We start from the raw sequence: 17,842 nt of genomic DNA on the forward strand, positions 1-17,842 counted from the left end.
TAGTGCAGTGTAGTGCAGTGCTTGTTCCTCATCAGTGCAGGATACGTCTAGTGTACAGTGCAGACAGCAGCTACCTGATGACAGCTCGTGTCCGGGCAATCACCTGCAGCACACACCGCTCTTATTAATCAAGCTGCGAGCAAGAAATAACTCTGTTCTACTGAAATATAATATACACCCGCAGTCATTATATTCTACTGCACTATAATATACCCCAGCCGTCATTATATTCTACTATACTATAATATACACCCGCCGTCATTATGTTCTACTGCATTATAATATACCCCAGCTGTCATTATATTCTACTATACTATAATATACCAATATACCCAGCCGTCATTATATTCTACTGCACTATAATATACACCCGCCGTCATTATATCCTACTACACTATAATATACCCCAGCTGTCATTAAATTCTACTAGACTATAATATACACCCACCGTCATTATATTCTACTACACTATAATATACCCCAGCTGTCATTATATTCTACTAGACTATAATATACACCCACCGTCATTATATTCTACTACACTATAATATACCCCAGCTGTCATTATATTCTACTAGACTATAATATACACCCGCCGTCATTATATTCTACTGCACTATAAAATACCCCAGCCGTCATTATATTCTACTGCACTATAATATACACCCGCCGTCATTATATTCTACTGCACTATAAAATACCCCAGCCGTCATTATATTCTACTGCACTATAATATACCCCAGCTGTCATTATATTCTACTATACTATAATATACGCCCGCCGTCATTATATTCAACTGCACTATAATATACCCCAGACGTCATTATATTCTACTGTACTAGAATATATATATATATACCAGCCGTCATTACATTCGACTGCACTGTAATATTCTACAGCCACCATTATTTTGTACTGCACTATAATATACGCCAGCCGTCATTATATTCTACTATACTATAATATACACCCGCCGTCATTATATTCTACTGTACTATAATATACCCCAGCCATCATTATATTCTATTGTGCTATATTTTATTACAATCGTCATTATGTTCTACTTTACTATAATATCCTCCAGCTCTCCTTATATTTTACTGTACTATAATGTACCCCAACCCTTATTACATTTTACTGTACTATAGTATACCACAGCCCTCATTATATTTTACTGTATTATAATATACCACAGCCCTCATATTCTACTGTACTATAATATTCTCCGGCCCTGATTATATTCTACTGTAATATAATATACCCCAGCCATCATTATATTCTACTGTACTATAATATACTACAGCTCTCATTGTATTCTACTGTACTATAATATACTATAGCACTCATTATATTCTACTGTACTATAATATACCCCAGCACTCATATTCTACTTCACTATAATATAACCAGCCGTCATCATATTCTACTGTGCTATAATATTCTCCAGCCGATTATCATTATATTCTACTGTACTATAATATACTTCAGCCGTCATTATATCTGACTGTACTATAATATACAGCTCTCATTATATTCTACTGTACTATAATATACTTTAGCCGTCATTATATTCTACTGTACTATAATATAATCCAGCTCTCATTATATTCTACTGCACTAAAATATACTCCAGCCATCATATTCTACCGTACTACAATATACTCCAGCCATCATATTCTACTGTACTATAATATTCCCCAGCCGTCATTATATTGTACTGTACTATAATGTACTACGGCTCGCAATATATTCTACTGTACTATAATATTCTACTGCTCTCATATTCTACTGTACTACAATATACTACAGCCACCATTATATTCTACTGTACTATAATATTCTTCAACCATCATTATGTTCTACTGTACTATAATATACCCCAGCCGTCATTATATTGTACTGCACTATAATATACTACAGCTGTCATTGTATTCTACTGTACTATAATATACTACACTCACCATTATATTGTACTGTACTTCACTATAATATACCCCAGTCGTCATTATATTCTACTGTACTATAATATACCCCAGCTGTCATTATATTGTACTGCAATATAATATACTACATCCACCTAATGTAAGGGAACTTCCTATGGCACGAATTTACACTGAGAATAGTATCATCACTGCGGTAGGCTGTGAGATGCTCTCCAATGTGTTAGCAAAGTATTTCTTATTTAGCATCAGAACTGTATTCATATATAAATAGATTCGATATAGATAGATAGATAGATAGATAGATAGATAGATAGATAGATAGATAGATAGATAGATAGATAGATAGATAGATAGATGATAGATAGATAGATAGATAGATAGATAGATAGATAGATAGATAGATAGATAGATAGATAGATAGATAGATAGATAGATATGACAGTTTATAATGAAGCTGGTCTTGTCTGCTTCTCAGGTTTGGTTTCAAAACCGAAGAGCCAAATGGAGGAAGAGGGAGAAGGCGGGCGCCCAGACCCATGCCCCAGGCTTGCCATTCCCTGGCCCCCTGTCTGCCAGTCACCCGCTGAGCCCATACCTAGATGCCAGCCCATTCCCTCCACATCATCATCATGCCTTGGACTCTGCCTGGACTGCCGCTGCTGCCGCCGCTGCCGCCGCCTTCCCTGGTCTACCTCCCCCGCCCGGCTCCACATCGTTACCTCCCAGCGGTACCCCACTAGGACTCAGCACGTTCCTGGGGGCCGCTGTGTTCCGGCACCCGGCCTTCATTAGCCCCGCATTCGGCAGGTAAATACTCATCAGCGTCATACTTGTCACTGCTACGTCATAGGATTCTATCAAATGATGCCAGGAACGCAGGATGACGTCACGGAATGTCGTTATTTGTCCCTCAATAACCCATAGTCTGTCTCCCAGTCTAGTCATATAGTTTATGTCCCTACATCTGTCAGACATTTCTTTCTCAACAAGATCTTCATAACTACGATCTCATTGCTTCAAAAATATGAACCTGTTGCTTAAGAAATTAAGCTTACCTTCCACTTCTTCATAATGAAAACAACACACAAATGTGACTTGTTGTGATATGTGGTGGCTTATGGTGCTGAAGCATTAATAAAGGCCACAATGAATTATAGATGCATAATCAATCCAATAGAGACAGAAGTAACCGGTGACCCACCATGACCTGACATGCATCTAGTACCAGGGAGGCTGTCCAAGTTTGACAGCTAGTAACCTTAACAATAATGACTATACCAATTGTTACCACTTAGGGACGTATATATTATCTGGTGGTGCCTGGAGTGCATGAACATTACCCTACAAACTCATTCAATGGAGACACAAATACACAAAATAAAGCTGCCTAAATACAAAAATAATCTAATATTGCTCCATCACCAAACAACTGGAAGTATTAATGCAGAGAATCCTCTACTAGAATGTGCCTCAGAGTAAAGAACCATTCATGACTTGTCACATTGCAAATACAGGTCCCAGTTACACATTTACCAGTTTACAATCAGAAATTGATACATTTTCCTAATATTTTTTTTCCTACATTAGATGCCACATTTATAGCTACAATGTTTTATTTATGGTCATATTTCTATGACATGATGCTAATATCATTCACACACACACACACACACACACACACACACACACACACACACACACACACACACACACACACACACACACACACCAAAATAGTGATTATGGGAACATATATTTTATTGGACATCCAGTCAGTAATCCCATTGAAGAACACTACAGTCATCTCCTTAGGTTATTGCATTCAACTGTCCAACAAATGCAGTGATAACAGACTTTAGGGTCCCTATATTAGAACTAGCAGCTCCTCTGGTCATGCACACCCATGTCTCTGCTTTGCATAAAATGGGAATGTTCTTAGAAAAATGGGTAGAAGTTACAACCAATTAGTTGAGTTCCTAGTTTTACTCGAATCATTGCTGAAAATGATCACACAGAAGAAAACATCTTCCCCAGTGTTATTGGAGGAACTCTACTTTTTTTTTCCATTTCCATCACTCAATAGATGGTGCATTGATTAAAGGCAGGCTTATGTGTATATCAATAGTGTATGATGCCCCTTAAAAATGTGGTATCTGCAACAGGTCAATAAGTTATGGGAACTTTATACATTTTAACTGAAAGGGGAGCATGCACTACTTTTGTGGCTCCAAAAATTGGCGTAATGAGTGTATATATATATATATATATATATATATATATATATATATATATATATATATATATATATATATATATATATATATATTGAAATTCCCTTTTTTTTTTAAATAAATAAAACAATTAGGAAACCTGCAAAAAACATTTTAAGACAATATTTTCTGAGGTCCTTGGGCCCCCTCTGTGCCATAGACAGATTGATACAGAACGTTTTTCTGTGTTTCCTCTCATTGGTACCAGTGCAGTGTATGAATATTCTCTTGTCATTGCTCATCTCATAGCCTTGAACACTATAGTATCTCTCAGTAGCAGAGCCAAGAGTCTTCAAATATCACAGCAAGCAAGCTGATGATCACAAGCTTGGCTAATGGAGAGTCTATAAATCTCCCTGTGTCTCCTGGGCCTGTCATCTGTATTTTGGTGGTTTCTGTGGGGAGAGCAGTAAAACATCTATAGCAAAGTATAATTGCTCTTCTGTCATTCAGCTGGGATGCCAGGTAGCTGATGGGGATTTGACATTCAGCTGAAGGGTAAAAATATAAGTATTACTTCCAGTTAGAGAAAGGCCATCGGTGTTGAGAAGCAGCTGAGCTCCCAATGTGAAGGCTTATAGGGGCAGTAAATCTAAAGTCTATGAATGATTGTACACGATGCAAACAATTTTGATAAAATGCAAACGATTCCTTTATAACATTGATCACAGCCTAGAATTGGTAGGTCAGTCATTCCTATGGTGACAACTATTTAGGTGAATCGACTAGTCCCATCTGATGACACAACATTTTAACATTTAGTTGGAATTATTTAGAGCTCATGCAAGAACGTAGTATGCAACCCCTCCCTAAAACTAGCCATACATGTAAAGACAAAGTCGTATTACATGTCAAGACAATGCCAACAAGAACAGATATATGATTTAACAATGTTTCCATCAGCAATGCAATAGAAGTTCAGAAGTGCCATTCTTTAAGTCTGCTGCAATGACACTATACAGTCCATGTTTCAAGAAATTATGAGCAACATCCAGATATGAGCATCCCCTATATAATCTCCCTTTGCGATTAAAATCCTGTAGATGTATTGAGTTTATTTTCTCTATTATCACAATAAAATCATTACACTCCTACCTTCCAATTCCAACCACAACCTTACAAAATGTTTAAACTTTTTTCCATACATATAAAAAGAACATCATTGCCATCTAAGAATTGTCAAGTTCCCTTGTAGCATGTATTTCAGGCTGGGGTGTTGGCTGGTCACCTCCAAAACCTCCAGGAACATTTATTTATATACATATTTGTGAATAATATCACCTGTTGGTGTTGCTGTCAAGCGCTTAAAGCTCAATTGAAACAGTTTCCCTCAATACGAGCACCACTATAAATACACATACTAACAATAGGAATATTTACAAATGCAATTATGTATATTTTATGGTGTAATTGCAGAAAAATGGCCTTCATTGCAAGTGCTATGTTTATCCAGTTCACTAACATGCTCCATACACCTCAGCAGGTGCGGATCTGAGACTATGGCACACACTACACTGTCGTTTCTGGTGATCGTATTTATAGGAAAGGCTCTGGTTCTTGTTACATTGTATATTCCATGCACCATGATGTTACTCTGCCTCTGACCACACTGTCCCTTTGCTCTGCAGGCTCTTCTCCACCATGGCTCCCCTGACTAGTGCTTCCACCGCCGCCGCTCTTCTCAGGCAGCCCAGTCCTGTTGTGGAGAGCGCAATGCCATCTGGCGGCTTATCAGACCCAGCCACAGCCGCAGCGGACAGACGGGCGTCCAGTATAGCAGCACTCAGGCTCAAGGCTAAAGAGCATGCAGCACAGCTCACACAGCTCAACATCCTCCCCGGGAATAGCACAGGGAAAGAGGTCTGCTAAGCCCGGGCCTCCCACCACATCACCAAGCAAGACCAAATGGAGGGCAAGGAACACAGCCGAGGACCAGAGACTATAGGACTGTGCTAGAAGAGTCATGAAGCCTCCCTGTCTCACAGTAATAATGAGTGTACTACATTATGCAGCTCCAGAACAGCAACCTTGGTACTGTATGACGTCACCGCTGATCCCCCTGCTCTCTGTGACGTCATAATATTGCTGTAGTTAAACAAAAGATAAAGAAACCCAAGCTAGTTTTATTTCTCTTCCTTTTCATCATACATTTTTGGTTTCTAGGACATTCCCTAACTTCTGATCTCTACCACATTATTAACCCTGCTTCTGCCAGGATTGTCTCTATAGAGGCAGAGCGAATATGCAGGACGTTGCCATTGATGCACAACTCCACTTAGCTGAATGATCTAGTCAGTGCACTTACAAGAGATGTATATCTGTATTGTATTATTTTATTTAGCTTATACCAACCAAGGTTCTTTTTTGTTTTGATACCAAACCAAAGGGAAATGAACTGTCAGATTTATGGACTGTTGAAGTCACTAAACTGTGATTACTGATTCTGTACATATTAACATTGTTATAAAAAAAATAAGGAAAAAGAGCTTTGTATATTTGAAATGTTATAAAAGAATTGCACTCTGTGTAGTGTTGTAAGTTTGTCAAACTGTAGAATTCTATCTGTGTTGTAGATACCACATGGTTCCTAGCACAAATATTTATGTAAAAACCCTTTATTTAACTTATTAACTGTAGAGCTTTCCGAACCTTTAAATCAATGCTACCGTACCTGTGTAATGTTGTCTTATTGTCATCATTTTCCAAGCTTTCCATCGGGAAAGTGCGCCACTCAGAATAAAACAAAACAAAAAACCAACGACATGTTTACCTAAACCCCAGAGCCTTTTCCATGCATATACCTTGAAATATGAATATGAATGAATATGTGAGTGAGTGCAAGGAGTGTCATGTATGGGATATCATTTATTTCACTTCATTCTAAGGAGTCTTGTATCTTATGATATTGAAGGGGCTATCTCATAATTCCCTCTAAGGTTATGTTCACACGTTGTGGATGTGATGTGGTCGAAGTACGGGCCAAACCATGCCGACATGCAAGTTGGCTCTGTTTTCAAATTGAGTGCAGCTAAAAGTAGTTTGATTGTTCATGGCTGCATGGTATGGCAGCTAATACCCAAAATACTGTGCGGCCATTCACCACCAAACCGCTTTAAGCTGCACTCAATTTAAAAAAACTGCACCGCCTAAAATGTTGGCGTGGCTTTGGCCACATAGCGGCCACCACGTGTGAACACAGCCTTATGATATGTTAATCAGTAAGACTGAGATCTGTTGGGCTCCCAATCTCAAGGACAAACACGTCTTCTTTGTCTGAACCCTGGTTCTAGTGTGAGGATGACTTCACACGCAGTGTTTTTAAGTAGAAATTCTGCGTTTTTCCTGGGGGGTTTTTTGGGCAAAAAATTCTGAGGCCAGATGATAGCTGGAAGTCATTGCAGAAATATTAAACACACTACAAATATTGCAGGTTTTATGGCACCTTTTTGTGACTTTTTTTATCCCCAATAGGTTATGTGTTGCAGAGGAATCAGCATCACTTGATCATTGAGTCAAATAATTTGCAATTTGAAAAACGCCACAACTGTTTGCAAAAACGCCATAAAAACCGCATGTACCATTTTCCAATGCGTTTTTTGGGACAAAAATAAATAAATAATAATTTGTGTCTGCAAGAAGTCTATGGGTAAAATCACACACAGAGTTTTGATGCAGTTTTTTTTAACCAAAGCCAGAAGTGGATCTAAAGGAAAGAAAAGGTGTATAGAAAAGACAGATGCATCTCCATTCTTTGGTGTCCACTCCTGTGTTTGGCTCAAAAAACTGAGCCAAAAACTGCATCAAAACTCTGTGTGTGGTCCTAGCCTTAAGGTGGATACCCCTGCATTAAAATCAGGGACTAGGACTGAGTCAGTTCCAGAAATAGGACCCTACCAATCTGACTGTTATGGTTGATATGTCATTAAAGTTACCACATTATATACTTTATTGTTAATACTGATGCTATTCAAGTGTCTGTATGATAGATACTGGTAGTAATCATTCTTCATAATAATCCAGCTAATAATATAATCTACTACATATTATAGTGTCATAACTAGAATGCTGTCTCTACATCATTGCCTTAGTCTTTTTGCCTTAGGTTCATTGCCATGTCATTTAAGGCTTATATATGTGACTATATGTTTGGTTGTTTCTTCCAATAATAATAATGTCGTTTTGTTTTATGACTATGCTTGTAAGGACGGCTACACTAGCCTAACCTTTAAGGACTCATGAAGACACCCACATTATAATATAAGATATTGTGTTTGAATTGAAGTCTCTTTATTTGGACATGGTTAATTATAATGTGTGACCTACCATGGCATGACAAGATACAATAATACTCTATGGTAATATATATACCAAAGTTAATGGTTTAATACAAAACACAAAACCTAAATCATTTCACTGGTTTGCCATATGTCAGTAGCCACTGGTGGAATTGAGAGGGCTCTTGTGTATTAATTGAGTCATCGTGGTCCCACCAAAAATGGCCACGTAAAATGTAGCAACTTGAACTGGAGAAGGAGCCTGTATGACAGATTTGGCCTATTGTACACATACAACTGGCATAATAAGATAAATGTATCACAATATTGCCACTGCTTGGAATCACCCATTTCTTTACAATATAAGTAGAAAACTATTGGAGCTGTTGATATTTTGGGAAGGGAGTGAGAACAATTCAATACGATAATAAATATGGCACATGTATCGAAAGCTGTGTTTTCTAAAATAATATATAAGAAAATTGAACCATGAGCCCCATTGTATCAAAAGGTCACATGGCACTCTGAAGGCACTTAATGGGCCTCTATTGAGATTTTGCTACACATACAGAACCATTACTGGAGATATCATTAAATTGGTCTTTTATTACTGGATTTAAACCCAGGAACACGAGAAACATGCCTAACAAATAAAACCAAAATCATCTTGCTTATGATCTAGTTGCTGAGACTGAGCCCCAGATGACAGGATCTGCTTTTATGTGTCCAACATTAAACAAAAATGCCATATTATTCTGTGACAGAAGTACTTTATGTCACAGAGAAACATTTTGGACATAGAGTAACGGACAGAAAAAATGGCATATCCGATACATGGAAATTATATAGGCACATTATGTTCTTTAAACACTGCTCCCTTGAAATATATCATTGTCTCTCCTGACAGTCCCGAGGCTGCCTAGCTTATTGCCTGTGTAATGTCTATTTTCTGCCTTTCAGCAATCAGTTCTATTTTATGTTCAGTTTATTTTTAAGCATTCTTATTGTTTGCTGGGGAAAAAATCACTAGGGTCTAATTTAGTCACATAAGCTGTAAAACATCCAAAATAACAAACTGTTATCGTGTTAGGAATCAAAAGAAACTTTTAGGATGCTCGCCAGTTTTACAATATTCATTCTGTTGTACTCTCTTATCTGACTAAAATGGGCAGCCTGACACAGACAGGGATACCCCTTGCTGATGGCTACAAGTGTGATGTTTTTTTAGTGCAACAGTGGATAGCTGCAAGAACTTACATGCCATAGAGACAGATCATGCGGCTGCTATGGGGTCTTTGGAGAGAGGACAGTCCTGCTAGATCCCGTCTAATTTGCTACCTGTGCAGGACTCCCCACTCGAGCAGCAGCATTGTTAGCAAGCGAGTAGGTGGGAAATTGGCCCAAGAATCATGGAAGAGGTGTAGAGTGTGAGATAAACACCAGGCTCTTCTGTCGAGCAATACCTAGTACCATGATGAGGGCCCCATTTTTATCTTTGCTATGGGACCCCCTCTCTTCTATGTATGCTCCTGGAGAGAGAAGTGTGTGACACGGGATGAGGAAATGTCATAGAAGTGGAAAAAGTACTACTTCGGTTAAATAGACAAGAATGTACTATAGGGGTTGCAGAGATAGCAATTGAAAATGGACCCCAAAGCTTTTGGGGCTCATAGTCCACCTCATCACATAAAAGCACATAATTGTACTGAGTTTAGGGTGCTGCCATTACAAACTTTTAATAATAATTTGCTGATCCTTTACCCTGATCACATTGGAGATCATGCATCAATGCAACTGCGCCAGTCTTCTTAGGCATGAATGCTACATATGCTTGAAAAGTGGTGGTGATCAACACCAGCTGAGACTTGCCAATGTTCAACAGGGTGGGCAATATTTCCCAACAGTCATGCGCTCTTCAGGGGAAAACAGTTTACACTATACAGTACCCTCGGATTGGTCGCGCAGCTCAACTGATACGCCAATCTTCAATCATGACCCTCTCTATCTCCACGTGCCAAATTGTATGACAAACTACATGACAAAAATTAAACATATGCATCAGAAAATAGGCGCTCTCATATAAATTATTGTGAACCAGAGAAATTACATAATTGTGTCAGACATTATAGCATATAAAAAAATAATCATTGACACAATTATTTCCATCAAGATAGATCCATACGACACAATATTTTAACATACTTCGATACTATCTGTTGCCAATTAAGCTGTGTCAAAAATGATGTGTATGTACTGTACTTCAGGCAAGACATTTCTTTCCCTCTAGTGGAATTTATATATAAAGTGCCATAAAACTTTCTAAAAAGTTGAAACTCTATATGCTAAAAGTAAAGAAAAATGTTTTTGATGTTTAAAAAGACATTGTGTAAAATGATTTTTTTGTTTATTTAATTTTTATAAATCTTATAACAATCATAAAAATAGCAGTATATAACAATTATAGTCTCCAGACCTATCTCCGGCTATCATTGCATCCGAGACAAAAGCAGGACTCATCGCTGAAGAGGATAGACCTCCATTACAGCCTCCATTGCAATCTTGCTGTGCTGTGCACCATGATAGCCTTTGAGAGCAGTGGTGTGTGGTCAATGGAATACCCGCAGCTGGACGTCTGGCTCGTAGTCCAATGTCATGCAAACGCCTTCTCATGGTTTGTGTTGTCACTGGTTGCCGCCCTAGGCTTTGGATGTGACGTCCAATTTCACTTGCAGTACAGAATGGATCACTACGCACCATTCTTCCAATCAGATGATCTGTCTGTGCAGAGGTTCGCCTCTGCGCACCCCTTGCTTTTATTCCCGTTCGCTGTTGTTCTCCAACCTGCGGGACATGCAACGTTAAATAGTGCTGGCATCTCGACCTAGGTACATAGCGATCTGCCGGAGTGATAAACCAAGGTATCTCAGTTCTAGGATTCTGTCCCTCCCAGTTTGTGACAAGTGGCAATAACTAGCGTGTTAATGAACAGGAGGCATCGCACAATCATCCCACACCACTTTATCCAATTTTAGAGATTTCATGTAGATAAAAATCTTTGCTTTCAATCTGGCTTTTATACCCCTCCCACATGCCCCAGATTGGAGCTAGGTGCTTAAAAATTTGATAATTTACAGATCTTCGGGACAACTGCTACTTCCTCGATTTGCTTAACCTTAGCCTGCCCTTTTTGGTGTTGCAATTTCAATGTTGAGGAGTGTATGTTTGTTTTTTAAAGCAGCTTCATATAATATGCATAAAATCTGTTTTTAAAGTGTACCTGTAAATATAAAAAACTTTTTTATATGTGTTCCTTTTAACATAATAAAAAAACGTTTCAATATATTATATTTAGCTTACTGCAAGCATTAGCCGGCTATTCTGTAGTCTTCTTCCCTGTCTTGCTGCTCCTCCGTCTCTTCTACTTCGTCTGTCCCCACTCGTCAGTTGGAATCCGTAGCCAGCAACATCAGACGCTGGCTACGGATTCTATGCAGAACAGAGGCTGACGGGAAGGCACCACGTTGACGTACGCGCTCCCGTCCTCCTCACTCTGGTCCCTATTCTCAGCACTGCTCCCAATATCATTGTTCATATATGGATAGTGGCTTATACCGGTACACTGGCTCTGTGCAAGCCTCTAACATCACTGTCCATATATATACAGTGATGTCAGGGGTAACCCCAGAGCTGAAGTCCCTCTGCCTGGGCCTCCTGCTCTGCTCCTAACATCACTGTCCATATATGGACAGTGATGTCAGGGACTTCCCCATTGTCAGAGTCCCGAAACAGTGCAGCTTTAAGCGCTCTGCCTGGGACACCTTTTCTCTCCTCCTGACATCACTGTCCATATATGGACAGTGACGTCAGGGGCAACCCCAGATCCAGAGTCCCGGGCAGAGCTCTATTAGCGCTCTGCCTGGGACTCCTGTTCTACTCCTAACATCACTGTCCATATATAGACAGTAATGTCAGCGGCAACCCCAGGGCCGGAGTCCCGGGCTCTGCCTGGCACTCCTGCTTTGCTCTTAACATCACTGTCCATATATGGACAGTGACACCAGGAGGTTTCCCAGGGCCGGAGTCCTGGGATAGAGTCTCTACTAGTGCACTGCCTGGGGATTCAGACTCTGAGGAAGCCCCTGACATCATTGTCCTTATATGGACAATGATGTCGGGAACTCCCAGATGTATACGTTTAACGTATACCTGTGACAGATGCCATACAGTGGCATCTGCCACCCATAGCCTCTCATGTTAAAAAAACGTATACCGTGTGGTATAGTTACTAAGATGGGGCCAGTGAAAATGCTAACACTAACCCCCATTATTATCCTGGTACCAACCGCCACCAGGGTTACTTTGAAGAGTCGGGTACAATCCAGTACCCAACCGTCTGAAGTGATGGTCGGGCACTGAGGCGGCCACAGGCTGGTATTATTAGGCTAGGAAGGTCCAAACACTGTGGTCTTTCCCATCCTGGTAATGCTAGGCTGCTGCTGCTATGGTGTATTTGGCTGGTTATGAAAAATGAAGGGGGACCCCACGTAGTTTTTTTTCAGTAACTTATTTATTTTCTTTAAAAAAACTACGTGGGGTCACCCCCATTTTTCATAACTAGCCAGATACAACATAGCAGCAGCCTAGCATTACCAGGGTAGGAAAGGCCCACAGTTTTTGTGATTTCCCAGCCTAATTAAACCAGCCTGCGGCCGCCCCACTGCTCGTCCATCACTACATATGGTCGGGTACTGGATCATACCTGGCTCTTCCCTGTACCCCTGGTGGCGGTGGGTACCGGGTTAATAACGGAGGGCTTAGTGTTAGCCTTTCCACCGGCTAACACTAAGCCCGCCTTAGTAATTGACACTGTCAATCAGACAGCGGCCATTACTAAGGCAGTAATAATAACGTTTTTTTTAAAAACACAGACACGCAGAAAAAATATTTTATTGAAATAAAACACCCCTACACAACCGTCGTTAAGCATATGTGGTCCACTGTGTTATATCAAGTCCAGAGTCAACACAGCCGTCTACCAGGAAATTTTTGAGCACTTCATGCTTCCCTCTGCTGACAAGCTTTATGGAGATGCTGATTTCATTTTCCAGCAGGACTTGGCACCTGCCCACACTGCCAAAAGTACCAATACTTGGTTTAATAACCACAGTATCACTGTGCTTGATTGGCCAGCAAACTCGCCTGACCTAAACCCCATAGAAAATCTATGGGGTATTATCAAGAGGAATACCAGAGACACTAGACCCAACAATGCAGACGAGCTGAAGGCCGCTATTAAAGCAACCTGGGCTTCCATAACACCTCAGCAGTGCCACAGGCTGATCGCCTCCATGCCACGCCGCATTGATGCAGTAAATAATGCAAAAGGAGCCCCCACCAAGTATTGAGTGCATATACTGTACATACTTTTCAGTAGAATTTAATTTGGTTTATGTAAACCATTTAGCATCCATGCATCTCAGCCAGGTCTAACATGCTCTCCTTTTTCTTGCTGGAAAGATAGTCCATGTGGTTTGATCAATTTTCATCTCTCTATATATGTGTAGATATATTTCCTCAATTGGAGATTTTCTCCTACAGCCGCCCGTAGCGGAGGTTTTTTCTATTGCTATGTGATATCAGTCTTCAATGTATATTTAAAGTCCTGTGTATACATTTAATTGGCTTAATTATTCACATATTGTTATTATCAAACATACAATTGTACGTGATGTACTGTGTCTGAATAGTGTTACGTCTATGGTCGCGGCCCGTCGTTCTGACTTACCCGCCGACGGCCGCGGCCATGGACACGTGAGTTCTCTTCGGCGTCTCCCTCCTGTGAGAAGCCGGCACTCACTTCCTGGATCCGAGAAGTGCAGGAAGTGTGCAATCAGTCCAGAATACTGCTGGACTATAAAAAGGGCTCTGCCCTCTTGATCATTGCCTGAGCTTTGTTGTTTACATAAAGTTGGTCTTGCAAATGGTCTCCTAGTGTTTTCCAGTTCCCAGTGTTACCCGTTCCTGCTGCCTGTACCCTGTATCCCGTGCTACCGTGCTTGTGAGCCGTCTTAGAGTTGAAAGTCAAGTTGTGTCTTCCGCTGAATCTACTGTGTCACACCCCGCCGGGTGTCCGTGTACTGCCGGAGCCTTATCTTCAGCCTGAATCACCGCTACTGTCTACATTACCTCAGGTAATGTGGAGTGACAGTAAGCTCAGGCCATGGACCCCGCTGGTCAATTCAAGGGCATGTCACCCTCCCAAGCCATGCAAGTGGACCTGCAGGATCTGCAAGCACGACAGGATCAACTTCTTGTGGCAGTAGACTCCATAGCACAGCAGCTAGGGTCGCTAGCTGCTTCCTTCTCTGCTCCTATTCAAGCTCCTCCGATCGATCCTCCTGTTACACCTCTTGGCAGCGCCGGATCGGATCCTCGGTTCTCGCTGCCATTGCCACCTTGTTTCCATGGAAACGCGAGTACAAGCAGGGGATTTCTGAACCAATGCCATATAGACTTCACCCTGCACGCCCGAGCATTTCCTTTGGATGGAGCCAGGATTGCTTTATTATATCTTTACTTGCCGGCAAGGCCCTGGCGTGGGCGAACCCACTCTGGGAACGACAGGGACTCAAGACTTCCAGGGGTTTGTGCGGTTATTCCGTAATGTATTAGAGGAGCCTGGACGAGTCTCGTCGGCAGCCACTGCTATCTTTAACCTTTGCCAGGAGGACGCCTCCATGGGTGAATACACCATCCAGTTACGGACCCTGGCAGCAGAACTGTCCTGGAACAATGAGGCGTTGGTAGCGTCCTTCTGGCATGGCCTATCGCCCGAGATAAAGGACGAACTTGCTGCTCGAGATCTTCCGTCTGCCTTGGACAACGTGATTCTTCTTGCTACTCGAGTGGACATAAGGCTCAGAGAGATATCACAAGAGGTTCGACAGGAGAGACGGCTTCCTAGACTGGTGCCCAACTTCCAGCAACCCCTCTTGCCTTCTTCTACTGCACCACCCGAGGTTCCGATGCAGGTGGATCGGTTTAAACTGTCCGTTCAGGAGAAACAGCGCAGGTGCATTTCTGGACTCTGTCTTTATTGGGCCTCGCTGGCCATGTCGTGCGTCTGTGTCCCCAGAGGCCAAAAAACCCCAACGCCTAGGATTGGTTGGAGAGACAACCCTGGGCGTCACAGCATTTAATAGAGAACTCTCCTCCAAACTGTTCATTCCTGTGACCATCATCGCTGGCAAGAGGCCCCAACCAGTCTCTGCCTGCCTGGACTCTAGCTCTGCGGCCAATTTCATCTGCCAAGACCTTGTGGATCTCCTTCAGTTGCCCACTGTTCTGCTGGAAAGGCCGTTGATCGTTGCTTCGGTAGATGGACTGCTATTGCCTGATCCTGTTTTGTCTGTGACCAAGCCGTTGAGACTGCTAGTAGGGGTTCTTCACTCTGAGCTTATCTACCTGTTTGTCCTGCCCAAGGCCCTCAACCCCGTGCTGCTGGGTTTGCCTTGGCTCCGTCTACACGCCCAGTCCTGGATTGGAACTCCAGAGAGGTTCTTCAGTGGGTTACCAAGTGTCTCGACTTCTGTCTGAGGCATATCCATCCGCCTCAGTCACCTCCGCATCAGTCATTGGCAGGGTTGCCTCCTTGTTACTCTCTGTTTGCAGATGTCTTAAACAAGAAGGAAGCAGAGACGTTGCCACCACATTGAGCATATGATTGTCCTATCGACTTTGTTCTTGATTCATCTCCTCCTCGGGGTAGAGTATAAACTCTCTCCTTGCCTGAAACCTAGTCTATGTCGGCCTACATTAAGGAGAATCTGGAGAGGGGTTTCATACGTAAATCCTCATCCCCGGCCGGAGCCGGGTTTTTCTTTGTCAAGAAGAAAGATGGATCCCTCTGACCCTGCATTGACTACCGGGGCCTCAACCAGATCCCGATGAAGAACAGGCACCCATTGCCTTTGATTTCAGAACTATTTGATCGCATACGGGGGGGCAATTTTTTTTTCTAAACTAGACCTGCGGAGGGCCTACAATCTAATTCGGATTTGTCAGGGTGAAGAGTGGAAGACTGCATTTAATACTCGTGACGGTCACTATGAATACCTGGTCATGCCCTTCGGCCTGTGTAACACCCCCGCAGTGTTTCAAGAATTTGTCAATGACATTTTTCGTGATCTCCTCTATGTCTATGTTGTGGTGTATCTCGATGACATATTTTCCCCAGATCTTGTAACTCATCAGAGTCATGTCCGCCAGGTGTTGCTTTGAATCATCTTTATGCCAAGCTGGAGAAGAGCGTGTTTGAGAAAAAGTCTCTATCCTTCCTGGGCTATATCATCTCCGATCAGGGTCTCAAAATGGACCCTGAGAAGGTAAAGGCGGTTCTGGAATGGCCACGTCCCCAAGGATTAAGGGCCATACAACGCTTCCTGGGATTCGCCAAACTTCTACCGGCTGTTCATCCCCAACTTCTCTTCATTGACAGCTCCCATCTCTACCCTCGCTAAAAGGGGCATGCATGCCAAGGTGTGGACTCCGGAAGCAGAAGCAACATTTAAAACCTTCAAAAAGGCCTTCACGTCAGCCTCTATTCTTCATCACCCTGATTTATCCCTACAGTTTTCATTAGAGGTGTACGCTTCCTCTGTCGGTGCTGGTGCACTTTTGTTCCAGAGAGGTTCGAAAGTCAAGACTGTGGTATGTGGCTACTATTCTAAGCTGTTTTCTTCCGCAGAACGCAACTACTCGATTGGGGATCGGGAGTTACTGGCCATAAAGCTAGCCCTGCAGGAGTGGAGACACCTACTGGACGGCGCAGGTCATCCTATCCTGGTCTTTACGGACCACAAGAACCTGACCTATCTTCAGACAGCTCAATGGCTGAATCCTCGTCAAGCCAGGAGGTCGCTGCTCCTTGCCCGGTTCCGGTTCAAGCTCCACTACCGACCTGCCAACAAGAATGTGAGGGCCGATGCCTTGTCTAGGTCATTAGAGACAGAGGACACTGTGGAGTCCCCATAGAATATTATTGATCCTTCCTGCATCTACTCTGTTAACCCTCTGCAAGTTAGAGACATTCCTCCGGGAAGGACTTTTGTACATCTGGCAGACAGAGGAAGAATCCTTCGCTGGGGTCACAGTTCCAAGCTGGCAGGTCACGCGGGTGCTCGTAAGACCTAAGACCTAATTGCCCGTCAGTTCTGGTGGCCCACGCTGCCCAAAGACGTCATGGACTTTGTCTCCTCCTGTACGGTATGCGCAGCAAATAAAGTTGCCCAGTTGGTCTGCTTCAGTCACTGCCTGTGCCCGATGCCCCCTGGCGGCATGTTGCGATGGACTTTGT

General features: G+C 42.2%; 1 protein-coding gene and 1 long non-coding RNA gene across 2 annotated transcripts in view; one reads left to right on the plus strand and one right to left on the minus strand.

Annotated features, from left to right (window-relative positions):
• The window catches only part of LOC142743336 (uncharacterized), a 19,397-nt gene extending 16,651 nt beyond the window's left edge, over positions 1-2,746 (minus strand). The window contains exon 1 of the long non-coding RNA XR_012881547.1: positions 2,663-2,746. This is a non-coding gene — a long non-coding RNA (uncharacterized LOC142743336). The remainder of the gene's footprint in view (positions 1-2,662) is intronic.
• ARX (aristaless related homeobox) overlaps positions 1-6,892 on the plus strand; it is a 13,749-nt gene extending 6,857 nt beyond the window's left edge. Inside the window, exons 4-5 of the mRNA XM_075854005.1 lie at positions 2,419-2,750; positions 5,842-6,892. Coding sequence (XP_075710120.1) covers positions 2,419-2,750; positions 5,842-6,082 — 573 coding nt within the window. The 3' untranslated portion in view covers positions 6,083-6,892. The remainder of the gene's footprint in view (positions 1-2,418; positions 2,751-5,841) is intronic.
• The last annotated feature ends 10,950 nt before the right edge of the window (positions 6,893-17,842 follow it).

Source organism: Rhinoderma darwinii, chromosome 2 (genome assembly GCF_050947455.1).
Source record: "Rhinoderma darwinii isolate aRhiDar2 chromosome 2, aRhiDar2.hap1, whole genome shotgun sequence".
NCBI classification, from domain to species: domain Eukaryota; kingdom Metazoa; phylum Chordata; class Amphibia; order Anura; family Rhinodermatidae; genus Rhinoderma; species Rhinoderma darwinii.